General features: G+C 38.4%; 2 protein-coding genes across 3 annotated transcripts in view; both read right to left on the bottom strand.

Moving 5' to 3' along the window:
• LOC106710106 (fibronectin type III domain-containing protein 5) overlaps positions 1 to 23,643 on the bottom strand; it is a 49,469-nt gene that overhangs the window by 11,535 nt on the left and 14,291 nt on the right. The gene's annotated exons all lie outside the window — the stretch shown is intronic.
• LOC123721591 (zinc finger CCHC domain-containing protein 3-like) lies at positions 12,194 to 16,485 on the bottom strand. The gene is made up of 2 exons (XM_045680708.1): positions 16,471 to 16,485; positions 12,194 to 13,831 (listed from the first exon to the last, which is right to left on the bottom strand). Exons 1-2 carry the CDS (start codon positions 16,483 to 16,485, stop codon positions 12,194 to 12,196), a joined length of 1,653 nt encoding a protein of 550 aa, XP_045536664.1.

Below are 23,643 nucleotides of genomic sequence, written 5' to 3'. Positions count from 1 at the left end.
ATTCTGAAAGACGTTAATTATTAATAACCATCAGGATAAGTACGTACTACGAGTTTGTCTAGCGAGTTTCTTTGTTCATAAATAATGGTTATATTGATCAAGAAATTAGACCGGTAACAAATGAGTATCATCACAAGAATTCTGCCAATGCTTCATCAAGTGTCATTTCAGAATACTTGATGCAGTTTCAACGTCAAGGGTTTTCATCATCAATCAATTACGTCATCATTTTTGACATGATATTTTTTGACTTATAAATCGATAATCGCTAACTGCACGAAAAAGCATGACTTATTGTCGCTTTCCACTTGAGTCGAGCGTGGAACGAGCGATAGAGAGGCACGATCGTCCGAAGCGTTATCTTCCGTAAACCGACTTCACAGACATTTTTTTTTGTATTTAGAATATTTGGTTAATATATTACACGGTAATAAATATTAATATATCAAATTCATTTTTCTTGAATAAAGAAATTAAAATGAATAAAAATCTAAAGTTTATTTATGAAAAATTAAGTAAAAGTCGTAAGTGAATTCACAGTTTTTTGTAATATGTGTTGACAATTTTATTGAATAGTTTTTATTTTTTCTATAAGACGGAAAGTTCATACATATTGTGACCGGCGTTTTTATTAATGGCGACGAAAGTATAAGTGTTCTTTTTGCCTTTCTCAAAAAAAAAAATCTCAAACAAAAGTTAACCACAAAAGGTGGTTTATATAGGTCAGTAGAAAAATAACCCTTGTGCCACTTTCTATTTTCGTTTTAATCGATCGACACTGATCTGTTGGACTAAACACACGGTGACTCTGTAAGCCAGCCTAAAAATAATAAAACATTCAGAATGGCGCAATAGGCAGGCACCGTTTCAAATATGCATGAGGCACCATCACGCCAAGTTAAAAGCGCGCCGACTGACATAGTTTTTCATGAAACGGTGACAATGCGAAACACCTAGACATCACAATGTACAATGAAAAAGGTTGCATATGGGTAGAGAATACAATGAAGTGATTTTTTCTTTGTCAACATCGTCGCTTTAGTTTGATTCAAACAAAACACTCTTGAGTTATTGACAATTTGCAGGAAATCTCACAAACAATAAAAAAAACATGAATAACATTTGATTTAAAGTCAAATGGTTGACATTTTCCTTATTATTTTAGAATGTATTTTATAATGACTGTAAAAGGGAGTCAATAAAACGAAATAGAGCTTCCATATAACAAGATCCATTGTTACGAACCAGACGACATCTACATTCTAATTCCGTCTACACTTACAGTTACGAGTTTCTTACTAAATAAAATTGTTACGATTTGCATAAAATAACAGACTTTAATAAAATCAAATTAAGTAGTATTGTTTCGAATTGATTTTTTTTTAAATGAAATTTCGATAAATAATTATTAGGTTACTTACTTTATTATTTTGTATTTTTCTACTTAAAGATTTATCTGCCAATTTAAAATTACATGAATTTTCTGTTATAAAATTTTATCATGATAGTCAAGTACTTTTATCAGTTGAGCGAGAGAAGTACAATAGAAAATTGCGACCGTTCCAATACTGTTGAACGAATAGCTCGGAAGGACAAATTGAATTTTTGTCCCCCAATCAATACGTTTTCAATGAAGTCCAATTACTATTCCAATAATAGAATTCGAATTTGTATTTAGTTTACAAGATTTTTAATTAACACAGGCTTACACTATTTTAATTTAATTTAAATAATTGTCAGAAGGTTTTGATTCGTGCATTTATTATTTACTTAATTTTAAAAATGTAATATCCTTGGCACTATTTTTATCGATGACATTCAAATTACGAATAAAAAAGATATAAAAATTTGGCTTTTAATCATTAAATAAACTTCATCATGATTGTAGATTTCATATATAAGGCTACCTGATGTTCCAAACCATGTTCAACATCTATGTCAAATTTCAGCGAGATCCATGCAGCCTTTCCGGAGAACCTTTCTAACAAATCGTTCCTTCCATCCATATATGCAAACATCCGCATTTATAATATTATAATATATTTATAGTAAGATCAATAAGATGAAAGCATATTCATAAATGTAAAACAACAGTATTTGGCACAGTATATTAGTGTACATAGCGTTCAAGTTATTTTAAAGAAAAATGAGCTGCCATGAAAATAAACAGTTTCTCAAAGCAACAATGTTAGCGAAGCGAAGCTAAATGTATAAGTTCAATCGGGAAAAGATCACGTTTTGTTAACATGCTCGCGTGAAATTAATATTTTGATCGTGGGAATTCTTCCTTGTAAAATATATTCTAATGTTATTTCTTCAAACTAAGTCGAAATGAATAATCTTAATTAAAAAAAGGATTTATTAAATACGTCCTTAAAGTGAAAATGTAGATTTTAAATGCTAATAGTATAAAAAACATGTCGAAAATCGCAGTAAATTAAGTAATGAAATTAATTAATAGCATTAATACAGAAAATATCAGTATGATGGAATATGTTTTATTCTTGACTAAGCTTTCTTAAGGATAATTAAAGAGATCATTAAAAGTTTTTGTGCGAGTCTTTCGATAGACTTTGTTAAACTTCTTATTAAACAGTGAGGTTAAAGGCGTTGACCTCACTTTTATATATAAAATAAATTATGTTATAAAATAAATTTCGCTTTTAACAAATGTATCGTTTATCTAGCCAAAGGCTGTAAAAGCGACGTTACGGAAACAATCCTTTACTCTATTCCATTTGAATACAAAATCTAACAAACGTTCAACGGTAACACAAAAACAAAGCCCCTCGTACCAAAGCTTCGAGACTACAGGGTTTATTTAAACAATTTCCTCCATTGAAAGTACACAATAGACTGGAAAGTGGAATACGAATTTTGAGGACTGGCCATTAGCGATACAAATCGCTTTTTAATAGCCGCAATGTGTCTTTCTATGCATTAAAAATGTTTAGTTTAAACAAAATGTCTATTCCTTCAAAACTAAATTATGATTTTTCATTTCATTGTCATTGTCAAATCCTATGTACTACATATGTAAATTTACTAGCTTATTATCTATATATATAAAAGAAAGTCGTGTTAGTTACACTATTTATAACTCAAGATCGGTCTAACTGATTTAGCTGAAAATTTATGGGGAGGTTGCTTAGAACCAGGAAACAGACATATGATAATTTTTACCCCGTTTTCTATTTTTTATTCCGCGCGGACGGAGTCGCGGGTAAAAGCTAGTTAATTATAAAATCAATGTTCGACTGTGAACGATACTATGAAGTTAATAATGTGGTTTCAGTAACGTGATTCAGCTCAACTCTGAAAATACTCAAAGTTAATGTTTTTGATCGACGGAGAGAAAAATGAAATACAGTGTTATTAAAATCAATCATGGAATTAGATATATTTTACGCACAGAGATTATTCTTTTTATTACGGTGAAAGATACTTATTCTTACAATGAAGGAAAACATCGTGATGCAACCTGCACATACTCGTATCTGAGAAGAAATTTTATGATATGTGTGAAGTAAACCAACCCTCACTGAGCCAGCGTGGTTGACTGTAGCTTGGGTTAGGCTCCGAGAACCTTGGTGGGGACCTATAGTGAGCTAATGATCATGATGATAATTCATTCATACATTTTAAAGCTAAAGTTTGAAAGATTCAAGCAGCAAAAAATGTAGAGTCTGGTTGTATTTTTATCTAAAGCAAACTACACCCTAAAGCCTTGCTCAAAGGAAAACCTAGAATATTATCCGGATTTAAAAGATGGAAGAATCATAATACAAGAAACTTGACTGACAATAAAAAGTAAAAACACTTCTTCAGAATTTCCTTTGTCATTTTAGAATAATGGAAATACTAGAAGACCAGTTTTTAAATTATTGTAAGCAACAAAAAGTAATCACTTTTCTAAGGAACTTGGTCTATAGTTCTATCGATGTGTTTTTTCTTTAGCGATTTTTGCATAACACTGTCCTCCATTGTATTATACAAGGTTTTACATACTCTTAATGAACATTTATTGTTTGTGTTTGTTTGTACCATATTTTTGTCGTAATTAAAAAATGGTTTAAATGATATAAAAATTACGCAAAACAATTTCATATTAAAAATTATTAAATGTAATGTAAAATTATTTTGCTCAAGAAATGACTGAAAGTTAAAAGAATATAGTACACATAAGAGGGCTTTGTACAACTAGATACTAAAATATTCATAGAAAACCGCTAGTGGACAGTACATCATTAAATTTACATTTCACTTTCTGACGTAAATGAGTTCAAAATCTTTGCTTTTAATTAAACTTGCAAGAATCATGTCGCAATAGTTATAACTACAATTTCTGTATTGAAAAATACAGTTTAATATTTCTTATCACGTGCTTTTAATACCAAAGCATCTAATCAAATAATACAACTAAATATCTACTCTTATTTAGAAACTTCGCGCAACGAAAAAAACTAAAAATGTGAATAAAAACTTGCCTAACAAACCCAAAATACCAACGCAGTAGAGTGACAAATGAAGAAAATTGAATGAGTAGTAATTATGAAATTAACGTCTGCTTAGCTTTTTAAAAAAAATGTAAAATCACGTATAAAAACTTTTACCGCGTGTAAAATGTTTCTTGAAAACAAAGGAAAGATGTAGTTAGTGCTTACGACCACTAGTTAATACTTAGTTAACTGCATTAGTTTCTCCCTGGTTTGTTTATGTTGTTGAGTACGATGCAATGTAAACCCTATGTTATATAACAGTATCATGTTCAATTACCGTTTACCGATATACCATCTTAGATCTATATTAACATGCAATAGACTCTCTTCTAGCTTGCATAGACTTATAAGGATTTAAACCTGACTTAAACTTTTATCAAATTAATATAGTACAGTCCAAACTTTAAAATCGATTCATTAAATCGTACTATGTAAGGAATTCATAACTGAAGTATTATTAAATACTTTAACAGCGACCTTTACATAAGACATTATTTTATCTATTTAGGTGTAAGCGACAAATTTTAGACCCGAATTTACAAATATTGTTATTTTTCGTGTCACCAATTCAAAATGTTACATTTTTAATAAAGTTCATTTATTCAACGTGCAATGATAACTGCTGTGCATGAGCTTTTAAAAAGCTTTTAGTTTGAAACGAAGTCTAGCGTTAGCTTTGAGCTTTGAAGTTGTAAAATTGAAAGCCCGTGGTGTTTTAACCGGTACTTCCATAATATAATTTAACAAACATTGTAAATGACTGATTATTGATTCAATGAAATTACTTTTACTTTCGTAAGCAATTTATCTTTTTGACTCACTAACATAAGGGTTATATTTGTCAAGGCTGTTTTAACGTATGAGGATTTTTATGTATGTCCATTTTATAATGACGTCTTGTAGCCTAATGGCTGTAATGATTTTGACACGTGAAACCTTAAGCTCTTCGTACACAAGTCAAACTAAATCTTCGAAACTTCGTCATAGAGGTTCGTATTTAGAAACGCGCTGCCGACATTTCTACCTGTCATCGCCAAAGCCCATGCTTGTGTAAGATGGTCGTGAGAAAAATTAGCTTCGATTTTCAAAATGGCGGAGCAAATGTACAGTTGACATGTAGTCGTTGTGCTTGTACTGACCTAACAGATAACTCGCGTCGACGACGCCGGCGCGGGGTGCGTCGTTGACAAGCTTGATACCAAACATCAACACCAATGACGCTTTGTACCAATAATACCAGTCCCACTCACCCTGATGAAGGGCCCCCCGAAGGACTTGAAACTAGTCGGTGACTACACCGGATATATGTTTACATACAACGTGTAAACACCGTGAGTGTTTTAGCCGTTTCTATATAAGTTAATGATAATGTCTCACGAAAGTTTGAAGAACTCAAGATTATGTTTGACTTGATCACTAAATCCCGGTCAAGTTAATCCTTATAATATTTAAAGATTGATTTTATTAAATTAATAACAAATTTTAACAGGAAAGATATTTAAAGGAAAACGGAAGGATTAGGAGTATTTGTAAATTTACTTTTAAATTGTTTACCTTTAAAACAAACTCATACTCATAAAAAGAAAACATTTAAGAGCATCTTAACGGTAATCTCTTAAAATTAAAAACACTTCTAATGTTTTGTTGAAAGTTATAATCAAAAATCAATAGATTTCTTACGTAGTAAATTTTATGAGTATTCTATGAGTAGTTAAAGTCCACCTGATAAAGGCTTGTAGAGCTATGGAACCATTTTCATTATATACTAACAAAACACTAGTAGCTACGTGCAAATGTCATGCAAGATATCGACTAGGAACTATAGTCGTTGTTTTGATCTGGTAATAAGATACGATTGACTTAGTAATTAAACTAAATTAATGACAACAGTTTCATGGTAGCCAATAATTGGTGCGCCGCTTGGGACCAAGTATAAATTATGTTTACATCTATAGTAAGCTAATTATTATTATATATATATTTATATAGTATATATAAATTAGTACATAAAAATGTTTAATTGTTTATTCATAGATAATAAATATGACATCAAATGTACAAATTCAAGTATAATTGTTTTATATACACAACTATTAAAACGAAAGCTTTTAATAATTTCCGAACCCTTTCAAAACATTAGTATAAATAGCATAATGATAACAATATGTTTTCTACGGATGTTTCTGCAATGAAAATCCACTGAAATCGAATGTTGTCAAACACAATTAGAGCACCGCCAAATTTTATTTTGTTAAACGAAATAAACTTTGTATTAAGACAAAACAAACGTCACTGTCAAGACTAACAAAAACAGAACAATGAAGTCTAGAACCGTCACTTTAATTAATTTTGTATTAAATTAACAACTTCGTACGAACGAGATGAAGATGTCTGTCTCGACTGGCAACTTACAAACTTAAGTAAACAGAAAGCTTGAAATATCATATATTACTCGTAACATTTCATTATCAATTTTTTACTGTGTAATTACTAGAAAGACAGTAATAATTTCTTTAGCGAAATTCTATTAAATTTGAATTAATCTAAATTACTAATGTTGCTAATATTATAAATGCGATTTGAAACGAATTGATGGTTGGATGTTTTTTATTACATATCTCCAGAACGGCTAATTAGTTCTCGCTGAAATTTGGTAAAGATGTAAAACATAGTCTGGAAGATAGGATAGGATACTAATTAAGTATTTTTTTTTATTCCGCGCGACAGCGACAGTTAGTGTAAGTATAAATCATATCCAATTTAAAAATGAATAAATTCCATGAACTATGACTTTTAACTACGGTACACTAGTTTATGAAATGTGAGTTATAATCAAGTTATTTTTTTAATTTATAGGCCTTAACATTTGTTGTACACACAAACTTTCTTAATTATAATATGGCTAGACTTTACACAGGTTAACGAGCCGTAATTGCGAGTGATCATAAATAATATATAATTAGTTGTAGAAACATTTAAATATGCACGTTATACTTCCAAAAGTTATGTAATAAATTAAAAATAATTATTTCGTATATTTATAACACGACTACTTAAATTAGGGTATAAATAAATTAAAAAAACGGCTTAACTCATGTTTAGGTGATTTGGAAAAAAAAATAATTTGAGAAAAACTTAATTAAAACTTAAAAAAAAAAAAAACAAACTTTTTACGTATAAAGAAAAAGAATTTTATCTTTGTACGTTATTTTACTTACTATTACTTTCCCCATTGGGATGCTACATAATCCCTTAGTAACAAAGCCTTTTTATATCCAATACTATTATGAAATAAATAAAAAATATATATCTACCCATACGAAGTTGAGACGTACCTTTAGTCTTTTGAATAGTGAATCAAACATTAAACTATATTCGCAAGTGACTGTTGGTCAGTGATATGTAATCTATGCAGATGTCAAAACACTACGAGTATAACGTCCTCGGATAAGGCGCATTTGATATTCACATCAATTCATAGTCCGTGTCTGAATGACGATAATCGTGTGCCCAGATAGAGCTGTCACAAATGGTCCGTTCAGATTATCTAGAGAATATTCATGGCATTTGAATTTAACGCTAACATAACGCTACTACTCGTAGTTTAGGTAGGAATCTAGGCAATTCTAGAATGTAACAATTATATAATATTAAAATTATGTTTAAATAAACCGATTCACCAGTACTACAAATGTATTTATAAAGAACCCCCTCCATTTTGAAGTCTGTTAATAATTTAAAAAAAAATAGTTTGCTATTTCTTAACTTAACAAGTCCAGCCAAATTATTGAGACTATTATATATTTATTTTTAAAAGTTATGTTTCTAGACAATACCAGCACTTTTCATCTGTGGAACATAGATCACAACTGTGTTTTGTTTTAATTTTTTTTTTTTACTATTATAATCCGAAACTGTAATTTATCTAAATAAAAAAGTAAGTTTAATAACGTTCAGGCGGATAAATTAATTACTGAACAACACTCTCTAAATCTTAATTCTTTTAAGAGTCTTTACAAAAACACTCGACCGTCCTTAATTAACGAGCCCTTGAAATCTGATTAGCGTTCAAAGTTTGTTAGAAAAAGAAATCGAGTTAATGGACAAGTTTGAACAATGGATAATACATAAACTAGATGCTGTATAGTAAAAATAAATCCCCTACAATTGTCTATCTCCTAATGGCGCTCTCCGAGGATAAAGCCAATTTGAGACGACTTAAGCCACTTCTACAGGGCTTGGATCAAAATGATAGGCCGAGAGTTCTTTACAGATTTATGACAATAACATTTTATATTTGTTACATGACTTTTTTTTTTTTTTTTTTTAAAGTCTGGAAATGCATTTACGCACCCCCTACGCCGGGCTGTGCAATGGCGTAGGGGAGTGTGGGACTCGCCGGCCGCAGAAGGCGACCGGAATACCCACTAAAACCAGACTGCCCTCTCACGCGTTACGGCGGGGCCACGGGAAACGCGTTAGCTTACTTCCGTGACCCCGCCTGCGTTTGGCCTCTACGGGCCCTCAAATCTAAGGCGTGGGGAGAAGGGCAGCAGCGGCAAATTGCCGCCTCCTTCTCCCCACTCTTCTCTGCCGGAGCGGGGGCGCTAGGGGATCCCCTTCGCGTTCCCGCTCCTTCTCCTCCTTCTGCGACATGACTGTTTCGCAGAAGGAGGAGACCGCGTTCCAAGACCTCTCACTTCCCAACATGGCGCGTACAACGCCGGGAAGTGAGAGGTCGCCGCCTATCGCCGCCACCAGGGTGCGGCGCTCTTCTGTCCAGGCGCAGCACACTTCAAGTGTGTGCTGCGCCGTATCCTCATCGGCGCCGCACCCGTGGCAGCGCATTGTCTCTTCCCTTCCGATCCGACACAGGTACCGTCCGAAACAGCCATGTCCGGACAGCACCTGTGTCAGTCGGAAGGTAAGGGAGCCGTGGCTCCTCCCACACCACTCCGGGAGCTGTGGGCGTATGGCCTCTATGGTGCGCACGCCATATTGGGCGTGCGCTAGGCCACTCGCCCAGAGCTCCACGGTCGTCTTTCTCCTCGCCTCCCGGGCGCGGGAGAGCTCCTCTGGAGCCGGGGCTTCGCCCCGAGCTCTTTGTGTTGCCCGCGCCCAGTAGGCTTCAGCCAGCACGCCCGCCTCTATTTCCCACGGAGGGGTGCCGGCCAAAACGCAGGCCGCCGCGTGGCCTACCGTGCGGTAGGCCCGACACGCACGCGCCGCAATTATGCGTTGCGGCCTGCGGAGGAGGGCCCTGTTTGATGCGTTGAGGGCATTTGCCCACATCGGTGCACCGTACAGGGCCATGCTTTTGACGACCGTGGTGTACAGCAGTCTCGTATGTACACCCGGACCTCTAAGGTTAGGGAGGAGCCTCGACAGGGCTGAGGCCGCTCCCACGAGCCGGGGGGCCAGCGCTCGGAAATGATCGCCGAAGCGCCAGCCCCCGTCGAGGACAAGACCCAGATATTTCATCCGGGCCCTGACCCCGACTTCCTCTTCGTTGACCCGGAGGGTGGCCCCCGCAGGAATCCTCCACCTAGGCCCTTTAAAATAAAGGGCCTCGGTCTTGCTGAGGGCCACTCGGAGGCCTAGCGCCTCGATCCTCCGGGTCAGCAACATGGCTCCGGCCTCAGCCCTCCTTTTAAGCCGGCTCCAGGTAGTGCCCCGGACGGCTACCAGCGTGTCATCTGCATAGCAGATGACCGCCATCCGGGACAGCACCTCTCCGCGGATGGCCCAATCGAATCCGATGTTCCACAGGAGGGGCCCTAACACGGACCCCTGTGGAACACCGGAGGCCATCCGCCTTTCCTCACGGCCAGTTCTCCCCATGTAGGACACTACCCGCCCTTGCAGGTAGTGTCCTACGACTCTCCGCAGGTAGAGGGGCACTCCGTGATACCGTAGCGCCTCCTCTATTACCGCGAAGGGGAGGGAGCCGAAGGCGTTGGCGATGTCTAATGACACCGCTATGGCTCCCTGCCCCTTTTGGGCCGCTTCGTCAGTGAACCTCTTTAGGGCGGCCAGGGCGTCCATGGTGGATCGTCCTGACCGGAACCCGAATTGGTTCACCGAGAGCTGCGGCCCGTCCCTCGCTAGGTGCTGGATGATCCGGGAAGCTATCACGCGCTCCAGCAACTTCCCGACCTCATCCAGCATCACCAGCGGGCGGTATCCCGACGGAGAGTCCGCGGGGCGGCCATCTTTCCTTATGAGGACTAGCCGCCCCTCCTTCCACACCTCAGGGAAGTGCCCCGCTGCCAAGCAATCGTTGTAGAGGCAGCGTAGGCGGTCCCCGAGGTGCTTCAAGGCGATGGGGAGAACCTTCCCGGGCACCCCATCCGGTCCCGGGGCCTTCCGCGGGCCTTGGAGCCGGCGGGCCGCCCCTAGCATTTCCTCCTCCGTTATCAGAGGAGGATTAGGGGCGGCGTCATCCTCGTTGTCAGCCCTCTGCTGCGTCATGCGCGGTGGCTCAAATGGGGGGCTGTCTGGAAACAGCCCCTCTACCACCGCGCTGAGGACGGCCGGCTCCATGGCCTCCGTGGGGGGCGCCGTTTTGAGTTTGGCCCGTACCATCCGGTACGGGCGCCCCCACGGGTCCGCGTCTAGGGCCGCCAAGAACTCAGAGTAGGCGGCGTCCTTGGCGGCCCCAATGGCGGCTGAGAGCGCCTTCTTTGCTGAACGTGATTCAGCAAGAAGGCGCTCCAGCTCGCCCGGTTCCTGGTGCCGACGTCTTCGGCACCGGGAGAGAGCACGGCGGGCGGCGTTGCTGGTGGCATGTAGGGCCGCGAGGTCCCGCGACCACCAGTACACCCCCTCTCGGGGCGCGAGGCGCCTAGCCCTAGGCATTGCCGCATCGCATACAGCCGTCAGGTCCCGACGGAACCTGGCAGCTCTTTCTCCGACCCCCAAGGATTGAGGGGGGTCGGAGGCCCACGCGCAAGCAATTGCGGCCTCCTCTGCCAGGTCTGCGTCGAGACGGGACAGCTGCCACCTAGGGAAGGCGCCTCTGCCGCCCGCCGTGCGGGTTTGACGCCCGCGGGGCGCTGTGGAGACCCTGAACCTGATGTACAGGTGATCTGACAGGGTCTCCACATCCTCCAGGACGCGCCAACACGTGATGCGCGCACCAATACCGGGGGTGGCAAACGTAACATCGACAATCGAGCCACCCCGCGCGCGCACACACGTGAAGGCGCTGCCCTGGTTCTCCGGAACCAGGCCAATCATGAGGGCCCAATCCCGGAGATGCGCCCCTTTGACGTCAGTGACGGGGGATCCCCAAGCCGCGCACTTAGCATTGAGGTCCCCCATCACGATGACCTGAGCTGGCAGTGCCCTCCGCACCACCAGCTCCAGGCCATCCAGGAACCCCTCAAATTGGGAGAGGCTCCTGTTCGGGGAGAAGTAGACCCCGATGAGCACTACTTCTCCCCAGTTAGCCGCCACGTAACCCGCGCCCCTCTCCCTGAGAGAGAGGCGTTGCGGGCCCGTTGGCGGCGCCACCATTCCGACCGAGCCCTCCGTGTCCCCGACCCAGTGAGATTGGGAAGGGATGAGGTAGGGCTCGGCCACGACAGCAACGGCAATTCTCCACTCCGCCAGGACCTGCATGAGCAGGTCCTGTGCGCGGGCGCAGTGGTTGGCGTTCGTCTGCAGGAACTCTGTATGCAGGTGTCTGGGCATTAGGACACCTGCATACGTTCCTCTTCAGGCTGCGGCTGCAGCCTGGCCGGCGGTTGCGCTTGTGGCGCAGGGGGAGGGCCGATGGAGCGGGCCTTCCCCCTCACAGTAGAGGGGGTGCATTTAGCTCCCCCCATCACGTGTGCGTGCGGGCAGCCTGTCCTGTGGCACACAGCGCAGTTGACAGGTGCCTCGCACGCAGCCCTCTTGTGGCCTTCTTGGCCGCATCGGAAGCAGAGGCGGCCATCCTCTGCCTCCGATGGGCATAGGGCCCGGGTGTGGCCCAGCTGCATACACTTGAAGCAGCGTAGCGGCCGGGCCCTTACCGCGGTGACGGTGGCCATGCTCCATCCTATGGCCACCTTCCCTATTTGAGCGACGGCTTTCGCTGCCGCCGCCGGACACCTCACTAGGGCAGAGCCCCCACCCCAGAAGCTGGGCCTGATTAGGCCCACTTTGACAGTATCAGGGTGGCAGCCCCCGGTTGTTGCCAGTTTGGCTGCCACCTCCTCCCGCGTAACCGTCTCGTCCAAACCCGAGACCCGAAGGTCTGCGAGTTTGGACGGACGCGCGATGTCCGCCCAGCCGCCGATGACCCGAGTCAGTTCGGCAGCCAGGCGGTCGGCCGTCTCTTCTGGGGTGTTCCCCCCCACTTCCATCAGCTTGGAGCCGGTCATGCTGGTCCGCACTTTGACCGTCTCCAAGCCGAAGTCTCTGAGGCAGATCGACGCCTTAGCCTTGGCCAAGACGTCAGTATATTTGGCCTCAGAGACTTGTCCCTCTGCTGTCGTGATCGTGGCCCCCGGTTTAAGGGTGACGGTTATGGCCGCCGTCTTGGGGGCCACTATCTTTACTGCTTTAGGGGGAGGGGGAACCCGCTGCGCCCCATTAGGGTGAACTGGCGCAGCAGGCGGGGCCCCGGCCGGAGCCTTTTTCTTCTTTTTTGCCTTGCGGCCGACTACCTTAGACCACTGAACTTCACCCCCAGGAGTTTGGGGGGCGGGTTCAGCGGCTCCGGCTTGAGCCTTCGCGGCTTTCCCTACGCGCCCTCCTCCGCCAGCAGGTGGAGGGGGGGGAGGGGCAGCCGGTACAGCTGTAGGGGCGATCCTCCGTTTGGGGACCGGCCTGGCTTTGGCTACAGGGGCCTGGGCTGGTCGTGTCTCCACGTTTTTAGGGGCACTGGTCGCCAGGTTGGGCCTGACTACAGGGCGCGGCGGCGGCGGATGTTGTTTGTCCGCCTGGAGCGGTGGTCTGACCACCGGCTCAGGGGGGAGGCGCGTCTCCAGGTCTTGTAGGCGGGCGTTCACCATCCCGCCTACTGACTCTAGGAGTTCGCGCCTCATCTCTTCGAGAGCGCCCCTGAGAATCGCCTCCACCCCCTCCTGGGCCTGAGGAGCCTCCCTCGGAGTCGCTTCTGACCGCTTTTGCGACTCCGAGTACGCTTCTTTGAAAGCACGCAGCTCCGCGCGGATCAGCTCCAGCTCTCTAGCTAGTCTGGCATTCTCCGCGCGGAGCCGGCGTTGCTCCTCCTCGGGGGTGATCGCTCGGAGCTCCTCCACCGCTTCTATCACCTGTTGGGTGGCCCTGTTAATCTGGCCCCGCACTGTTCCCTTTAGGTTTCCGCTCTTTTTAACCTCCCCCTGAATCCAACGAACAACAATAGAGACATTGCTATTTTATCTAATAATATAGATATACATAATATACAGACATAATAATATGTGTAACAATATATAATATTGTGATTTTTGAAGTACAATTCCTTTGTGTCTCTTGAAAAGATTCAGACGGAATTTGTGAGATAGTATTTTTCGTCTTGTAAAAATATAAAGGAAAAAGGAGTCAAGTTACATGACAAAATGTACTCGTGATCTACCCTTCTCTACGGTTTGGGAGATGTAGATAAATATGCTAAAAAATCTTTGTATCTTTCATATATATTATTCGTATACCAATATTTTCCTAATAATTAAATTTAAATTTAAATAAATTACTTCAAAAAGAAATCGAAATTAAGTTAAGATGAAAATGGTTGTATATCAAATTATTTAGAGTCTAATTATAGCAAACTTACTTACGAGGATCTATCTAGTTCTAATTGATTACGGTCAAACATTACCAAAATTTATTAAGTTAGTTAGCTATGTTACAGTATTAAGTGATTAAACTATAAGTATATTGTGTATCGTACTCCATCAACCCGTGTCAGTTTCGCTCTGCTAATACAGTAGAGAAATCTACATCATCATCACTATACGTGCCCACTGCAGGGCTCGGTACCTCTCCAAGTTCGGGGTGACTAAGTCATAGTCAACCACGCCCAGTGCGGGTTGGTTGACTTCACACATATCATTCAATTTCTTCTCAGATATGTGCAGATTGTATCTCCGTAAGAAGTAGCGAAATCTACACATATATCAAAATAATAAAGGGTAACGGATAAAAAAATCGACTTGAAAATATATTTTCGCATTTTCCATCGCAATTATTGGATTAGATTACAAATGATTTTGTTCAAATTAGTGACGGGTAAAATAAAAAGTATTATTAAATTATATACGCCAGATAAATACAGCCTCCCTTGGTTGGTAGAAAGTCCTAATTAATTATTATTCAATTACAACTTTTACAAACTGTCAGTGAAGTTTAAAATTGTACTTGACAGATGGCTTTTGAGTTTTTCAAACGCACTGAGTGGTAATTAAAGTTTTAAGTATTCGTTTGTCTTTGTTAATTTTATATTAAGAACGAAAGAATAAAAACAACAACAGGACATAATTATTTTAAATGTAATTTTCCTCAGTGTATAATTTTAATGACATGTTATACAATAATAAAAAAGTTTTAATTACATATTTAGATAGCAGTAAAAATGTTGATAGACAATTGTAAAGTCAATGTCGATCGCATAAAATAGATATCAACTGTATTGAATTTATTTCATAGCCGTTGATATTGTCGCTAACACTAATACATTTACTCGCCCTTGCTTTCCCTAATCCGATGTACTGCACGCGCAATAGGATTAGACCAAGGTTCGGATTCAGTCAAGGGCACTAAATGTAAGTCAATCCGAGTACAAACTTCTTTATGATTTTTATTAGAAGTCTTTATATAAGGAATCATCATGTCCTAGATTCGTGGTAAAATAGTATGCACAATTTAAGTAAAAATAATAATATTTATCTTCATAATAGTTATTTAAGTAAGTTAAGAAAATAGGAAGAACCATAGAATATTCGCTGTATAATTTTGTAAAAAAAAACCATAGCAAATAACAAAAAGCTATGGTCATATCTCTTCAAAACTCATCTCAATAAATTAATTACAAGAAAACAATAGTCCACGCCTATCATAAAATAATAGCACCGTGGCGTGTCAGAGCGCATTATAACATATTTCTGGTGGTAGCGTCTCGCGTTACACGCCAAACATTATAATACGAAGCTTGAACTAAAACATATCGATTACTGACCCGTCCCTGAGCCTCGAACGATGCCTATCGTATTTAAATGTATAAACAATACAGACGATCAATAGCAATCAGTGGTGACACGACCTATATTGTATGGAACTGACCTGTATATGGAATAACTGATTTCCTTTCACCAATCCACATATCGCCTAAATTATTCAGAAGTTAAGAAATAATGAGCCAGCTTCTAGTCGGCTAACAATGGTCAAAAATAATCTGAGGTCAATAAGTTTAGCTATAACTCGTACGAAATATAGAAAGAAGGTAGGATTATTTTGCATTATTTCGCTGAAATATGTCGATGGCTCAGATGTAAAACACTTGACCGGCCTTACCGAAATCAACAAGTCCAGGTTCGATCCCTGCCTTGTAACAATGTGTTTTTCGAGGAAAAACATCAAAATTCAAATGTATGTGTGAAATCAACGGAGATAAGCTGAGGACGATGTCGACGACGCTGAATCTAAGTTCCTACCAAATAATTTTCACCACTTTGAGAGTGGTAATCTAACAAGGAATTGTTTACGTTACGAGCACAAGTACTACGAGTGCTACGAGTGCTACGAGATCAATGCATAAGAAAAACCAACAAGAGATACAAAGACCGAAACTCGAAGCTGAAGGAAAAATACTTAACGAAAAGGAATCCGCGAAATTACTGGCATCGACTTTTTACCCGGAAGACAATGTGGAAAATAACAATGAAGATCATAAGAAAATAAATATTGTAATATTTAGATCAGTTGTATTAATAAAAGAAAAGCAACATTTTACTCAAAGCCTATATACGAGTACCTATATAACCTTCAGTAAAGCCATTCTATTTGTCGTTGTGTAGTATAAAAAAAATAAATTAACCGTCAAAATATAACGTCTCTATTTCTTTAAAGCTGTGATGATACATTTTATAACCGCGGAGGGTTTATTTTGCAATCATGTCTCCATTCCCTTTATACGTCGTATACAAAGTAGATGGAAATTCTGAAAGAAGCTTTTATGAAGAGCATTTCTCGACCATTATAATAAAATGTTACGTTATAGCTAGCTGTTACTGGTTATAGGATAATTTCACTCTGTTTACAATTATTATTTAATGCAAATGAATAAGTCTGTTTTATTTTAAACTAGCTGTCGCCCGCAACTCCGTCCGCACGGAATAACAAAAAAAAAACATAATTAGTAACCTTTGTGTTCTTCCAGGTCATATTTTACATCTATGCCAAATTTGATAGAGATCTGGAGATACCTTCAAATAAACATCCATCCATCATCTAAACATTCGCATTTATTATATTAGTAAGAAGTAAGTAAAGATAGCCACATTAATTTTAATAGGCTTATGTCACACGTCCGCGCGTCCTTTATTTGAGAGAAATATTTTTTAACAATGTGATCTAATACCTATTCTACCATTATCTTCTCTGTGATAGTAGAAGTTAGTTATGAAATAAATTGATAAATAAGTCCGTTATTAAACTAAAATGAATATTGTTACAGATTTAATAGAGCATTGCGTCCTATGTTACAGGTGTCAGCGCGTTTTCTTATTTATTTTAGGAAATAATTTTATTTACGATCATAACTTTTTCAATTTAACAATGTAATTCAATATTCAAAAGGCTAAAGCTACGCGGTGGAGGCGCGAATGAAAGCTAGTATTCCATATATCGTAGGCTGAGTGCTGTCGGAAGAGATAAGTCGGGGTTAAACGCAGCCCGTGGGATGTGTATTGTAATCGGTTAATGCGTCACGTATTGTTTTTTTTTTACATTCACACAAAAGCAATTTCTTTAATTGAAAACGTTTATATATACCAATTTATAGTCATTCCAGTTTTATGTAAAACATTTGGGAAAACTTTTAATAATCAAATAAGTAAGAAATTTTCAAACTTCAATAGTAAACTACTGAACCGACGGACGCGGCACAAAAAGCTAGTATAATATTATTTCATGAAATGTGAATGGATTGTTCCAAGAAATAATAAATATTATGTTGAATTCCACAAACTAAAAATGTCGTTAACAAGTTTTGATGGTGTTTGTTGATGACTGATAACTGAGAATTGTTTGTAATGTTTTTTTTTTTTTTGAGGTGGACTTTTATTTTAATGTTAAGTTACGAAGAATTTATGAGCGTAGGTGGGTCAGGTAGAGCGTGGGTGGCTCAGGGTTTAAGCACTTGTCTTGCAATCTGTACGTCCTGGGTTCGAATCCCGCCATGTACCAATGTGTTTTTCGATTTTCATATGTGCATTTATCCTGCACATATCTCAGAAGAAATTCATGAACCAACCCGCACTGGGCCAACGTGGTTGACTATGGACTAGCCACCCCTAAATTAGGGTAGGTTCCGAGCCCCTCGGTGAGGACGTTTAGTGAGCTGATGATGATGATGATGAAGAATTTTGTGTAAAGTATGATATATACAGGAGAACTTAATAATAAAAACATTTCAAATTTTATTACAGTACTAATCTGTACTGAACTCAGATTGTAAATAAAGTGACAATAAAATAATGAGACTTTACTTACGAATAAACTCAGACCGTCTTAACATATTTATCTTATTAGGACAGGGTTAAATGAGGTACGTGTTTGGAGTCGCAAATTAACATTCGCTGTAATGGGAAGTTATTAACAAGTTGAACCCTCTTTTAATGTTATCCTTAGAAGCGCTAACAGCGTTTATAAAAATTTACATTCTGAGATATTATGTGTTAAACAGATAAAGTGAGTTCTAGATTTAAATTCATCAGTGAGAACTAATTCTGAAGACCAATATTACCTTTAAATGAGAGGTAAAATAGAATGATTAGTACAATCACTTTTTTTTATAATTGTGTCATAAAATAGTGCAATGATCGGCTTATATGGTTTACTTAATTTACGATTTAATTTCTTATTATAAATGTCAATCGTGCTACAATATTACAAATCTAAAATAAAATTCAAACTCGTCTCATGCATACTACATTAAGAATTTTAATAGCAACAGAATGGACTCGTCAAGGATTAGCAAAGAGGCTTAATACAAAAGAATATATATTCAAACCAAAAAAATAGTTTATTTTTCCAATTTATTTTGTTCATTGTTTGTAATATGTGAAAAAATATATACAGTTATTGAATGGATCGCAAGAACGAAAAGAGTGTTTTATTTTAGTTATTTCATCATCCTACCATTAAGCACGGTGCAGTGAAATTCCACAGCCTTTTTTCTAACCGACTTATATGTAATATACTTAAAGAAATATTTGCTACGAAGAAAGTTTAAGCTAAAAAAAGCTCATCAGACTATACCAATCAGTACCTATCAATGTCAAAAGCTCGATAATGACATGAATCATTAGTAGAACTTTCCACAGTCATAGTAATGACACAACCTTCCAGTGACCCCTATCATGGTTTATGTACCAATCAAAATATTTGATTCGTCACTTGTTTTAAACCCAATAAGTTTGATTAAAGCCACTCTTGTAACTTAGCGATTTATCTTAATTTTGTAATCATTATATATGTGTTTTGTTATAACAATAAATGTTGATAAAAAATAATGTCGGATCATTCTTTTTATTCAACAAGATACTCGTATAATTCAGTGTAAGCTTAAACTACAAATCGCACAATTTTTAAGGTAATTCTTATTTGATCGCCTATAATTTTTCCAGTCACTTGTTACATAATTATAATATTAAATATATGCCCTACATCAAATTGAAATGCTAATTAACAAACCCGCACGCAAAAGTTAAATCGATTTTCGTAGTAGCTTTCGCCTTTCGAGTAGTACTTATACAGATTTTCAGTTTAAAACCCTCGCCTTTCACCTAAGACCAACACAAACATTAGGTTAATTTGCACCTCAAAAGATCCCGAGCTTGTTCTACTACGAAATTAAAATGCTAAATGCCCCAACCACGAGATAAAAGTTACAATTTTTTTTCATTTTTACATAAAATTACGTCTTACTTTTTGCATGTTAAAGTAACATAATGTTATGGTATAGTTAGACTACGACACAGTACACTCAGTATATATGAATATCGAAATGTCTCTGTTTGAACATGAGTGTCTCTTGATTCAACCGGACAATTATAAAAAGTCCTAACATTAATGTCGCAATTTATGTCGCAGTCTTTTTGCACTTTTAAGGCCCTTCGTACACAAGTACATACAAGTACACACAACTTAAATTGTTGAAACTAATATTGCATGTTTGCGTCGCGAGAATCACGTTGCGCGCGCTCCATGTACACAACGTTGAATCGTCGACACGAGTCGTCTTGTCGATTAGTACAGGCATAGCGTATGCATGTCAACTGTATAGGTTTGCTCCGCCATCTTAAAAATTGCAGCGATTTGTCTTACCATCTTGACAAATAGGTTGCAATCAACTGTTTTTTGCAATGACAGATAGAAATGTCGGCGATGCGCGCTGTGTTCGTATACGACATCGACTCAACGACATTGTATCGTGTAAATGGCTTAGCGGATAAACTCGCCGGTTTCCGAAGATTTACGTTTCCTTGTGTACGAAGTGCCCTATAGTATAGAAATTAATGTCGGAATTTATGTCCTAGTCTAATAGAACATTTAGAGTCGTAGTATAAACATCTACAAGTTAGGTTTACTACTACTAGCGTTAGTTTCAGGTTCAAACCGAGAGGTTTATTTTTTCTCTACTACTGAGATACCTGTTATAGTGTCAGCAAATAAAGTTTTACTAATATAATTTTTTTTAATTTCAAAAATTTAGAATTATTTGCGTTTTAAGTCAAAGACATAACGTTTATTTAAACTTATCGTGATCTTTTCTATAAAGTTGTAAGTCGCGGACCATAGATTTTACAACCGCAAAGGGTTTATTCTGCAATTTTATCACCGTACCCTTTATACCTCGTGGACAATGTCAAAGGAAATTTCCCCAAAGTATATTTGTAAAGCATATTTTCCTGTCAATAAATTTTAATATAAAGTTAACAGGTGCATTGATCTTTGTATCAATGTTTTATGTTTCAAATTATTAAAATCAGAACGCTTCAACAATTTAGTACATGTACCACAATTTTGCAGAGTATTAAAATAATATTTAAGACAAGAGAGAAATGATGTCTCACTGCCATATTAAAAGATTTGATGATTTCCTAAACAGCCGATTAGTATAGACAATTCTTAGGTTCTTAAAGGGTCTCCCTTAGCGACTATTTAACCAGTATGAGTGTGATAGTTAATGTGTTAATTCACTTCTCGTTGCTTCTACGAAATAAGGCGATTAAATAACTACTCGTTAGAAAGTTACTTTTCATATTTCTTTTCATTTTAAAGCATACATTTAAAAATGCAAAGTGATGAATTTTTAAGTATCTTTCATAAATTTTAAATCGTCTAAAATGTATATTAAGCTATAACTATTACGCAGTACTTTTACTAAGTTTAACTAATAAGTTACTTGACATTCAAACACTTTTTGCAGATTCAATTCTCATAACTCCATAACCACAATTCAAAGTGCACGATCAGATAACTTGAAGATATTTATTGTCTTTGTCAATGAACATTATAGTAGAAAATTCTTGAACTTATTGACTTAAGTTATTAGCTTAGCAACTAATAAATCTAATATATAAAATTCTCGTGTCACAGTTTTCGTCACCGTACTCCTCCGAAACGGCTTGACCGATTCTCATGAAATTTTGTGAGCATATTCAGTAGGTCTGAGAATCTGCCAACATCTATTTGTCATTTATTTTTTAACTGCGCGCGGACGGAGTCGCGGGCGACAGCTAGTAACCTATAAGTTTCTTGTGGTCCTGTTATATATGGAATCTACACAGATTAAACTGTACAGACGAATCGAGATCCGAGATCCTGAAAACAAGAGGTAACGAAACAAATAACTGTAATACGGATTACATTCAGCTCTGTTTCGTTATCATCTCGTATTGTTATATTCTTTGTGGGGATTCGTTAATCATTTTGATTAGTTTTTTATCATACGAGTAATGTCTAATAAATTACAATACATTTTTTATCCCTCTTTCTATCTGTTCCGTTTTTATGTATATTTTTATGTTTATGTATTGAAGTGTACAATAAAAACAATAAATAAGTACAATTCGAATCTATCCCTATTAATCCTAACAGTTTTTTTAATACTGTTATAAAATAAATTTTAAATTACTTTGATGCTCTTAGAAGGTACGTTGTTATAAAATGCATCACAAGATGCAATAACGTTTGCAACAATTTTAATTAATTAAATTACTTGCAGAACTTGGTTACATTGGATAGATAGAATGGAAATTGCTAGAAATTTATTTAACAAGAGCTCGTAAAAAAACGGTAATAACTATCAATAAAATTGTTGCGTCCAATTTGTGACGTAATTCATATATCATTAAAATAAAGTCCATCTATAGCATCACGTGGGCGACGTTTTTCAATTTTAAAACACTCGCTGTCGCCCGCGACTCCGTCCGCGCTGAATTAAAAAAAGTAATAAGTAGGCTATGTGTTCATCCAGACCATCTTCTACATATGTACCAAATTTAATCAAGATCTGTTCAAACGTTCCGGAGATACCTTCAAACAAATATCCATCCATCCATCTAAACTTTCGCATTTATAACATAACATTTGTTACATTTACAATTGGCCACAATTTTAAAACTGTTCTGTTACTTTTTACTGTGACTTTAAACAACACCATATCTCAAGCTAGTAACCCAGAGGAATGGGCAGAGACCACAGACCTACATTTGGCACAGTCCTGGCCAGTAGCGGCTTTAGGGTAGGGCAAGGTGGGACTACCGCCCAGGATAGAGGCATGAGGGGCGCCGCTGGGGGCCAAAGTCGGATATAAGGGAAGTTTGCGGTGCCCCCTAAGGTAAACGAGGTTTAGGCTAAGCGCCATCTGCGCCCGGCCACCTCAAGCCCGGTGAAACTGTAAATGCCTCCTCAAGGCAAACAGTGACTACTCAGTCACAAAAAAAAGTCCCCTAAGATAGAACATTTTTGGAAAATTTCCCATCAACATGAACATCTATATAAGGCATAAGTCTTAACTTTAACTGTTTTTTTGAATTAACGACACTATGGTAGTAAATAATGATTTGAGATTAAGGAAATGCCTTTTGTTATTCCTTAGGAGTTATAATTATATTATACATGTACAATGCTTTCTCCATTTCGATCAGGTCAGCCCTATTTGATTACTGAGTGATTTTTTAAATATTTATAGACAGTGTTTTATTAATATTAGGTGACCCGGTTTCCCTTCACCCGTGTCCTATAAAAACCTTATTTTTTGTATCCTTTATCAGGTAGGTTTTTATTTTTTCCGGTTCTTTAAATGTAGTAAAAAATTATATAACTGTGTTGTGAAATTTTCTGTGTTTTAAAAAATCTTCATGTGACCTGTCAAAACGCATACATGCAAAGGGCTTAAATCGATAAGTATTTAGGTCATCGGCATGATTCCTTTGATCTCACTTTGTAAAATTCTGTACAAGACATAAAAAATACGCATGTACATATTTGTACTTGACATTACCAAACAACATTTAATTTAAAACTGAGAAATATTTTGAAATAATGATTGTTTAATAATGTTTAAATTTTATTTGGTGGCGTTTTAACTAAGAATGAATTAAAAAAAATATCTAGAGCGACTAACTTTATCCAGTCATCTGTTTAAGAAATGACACCTGACACTTTAAAATGTGTCATGCTTTTTAAGATTTAATATATATACACAGTCAATAAAAACATTACTCTCCAGTTAGTCAGAAGAAATGAAGCACTATTTCATGTTCACAAGGAGCTTACTCATAGGCTGAAGAAAAAAATTCGCTCCCAGTAACAACATGACCAAAGTATTCGACGCCGTACATAGCCTGACCATCGTAATATTTGATTTTATTAACGTCTGTCTTTAGTTATTGCAGGTTTTTCTAGTAATCGCCAAATTAAATTA

Source organism: Papilio machaon, chromosome 13 (genome assembly GCF_912999745.1).
Source record: "Papilio machaon chromosome 13, ilPapMach1.1, whole genome shotgun sequence".
Taxonomy (NCBI): domain Eukaryota; kingdom Metazoa; phylum Arthropoda; class Insecta; order Lepidoptera; family Papilionidae; genus Papilio; species Papilio machaon.
This window is presented reverse-complemented; position numbering and strand designations above follow the sequence as displayed.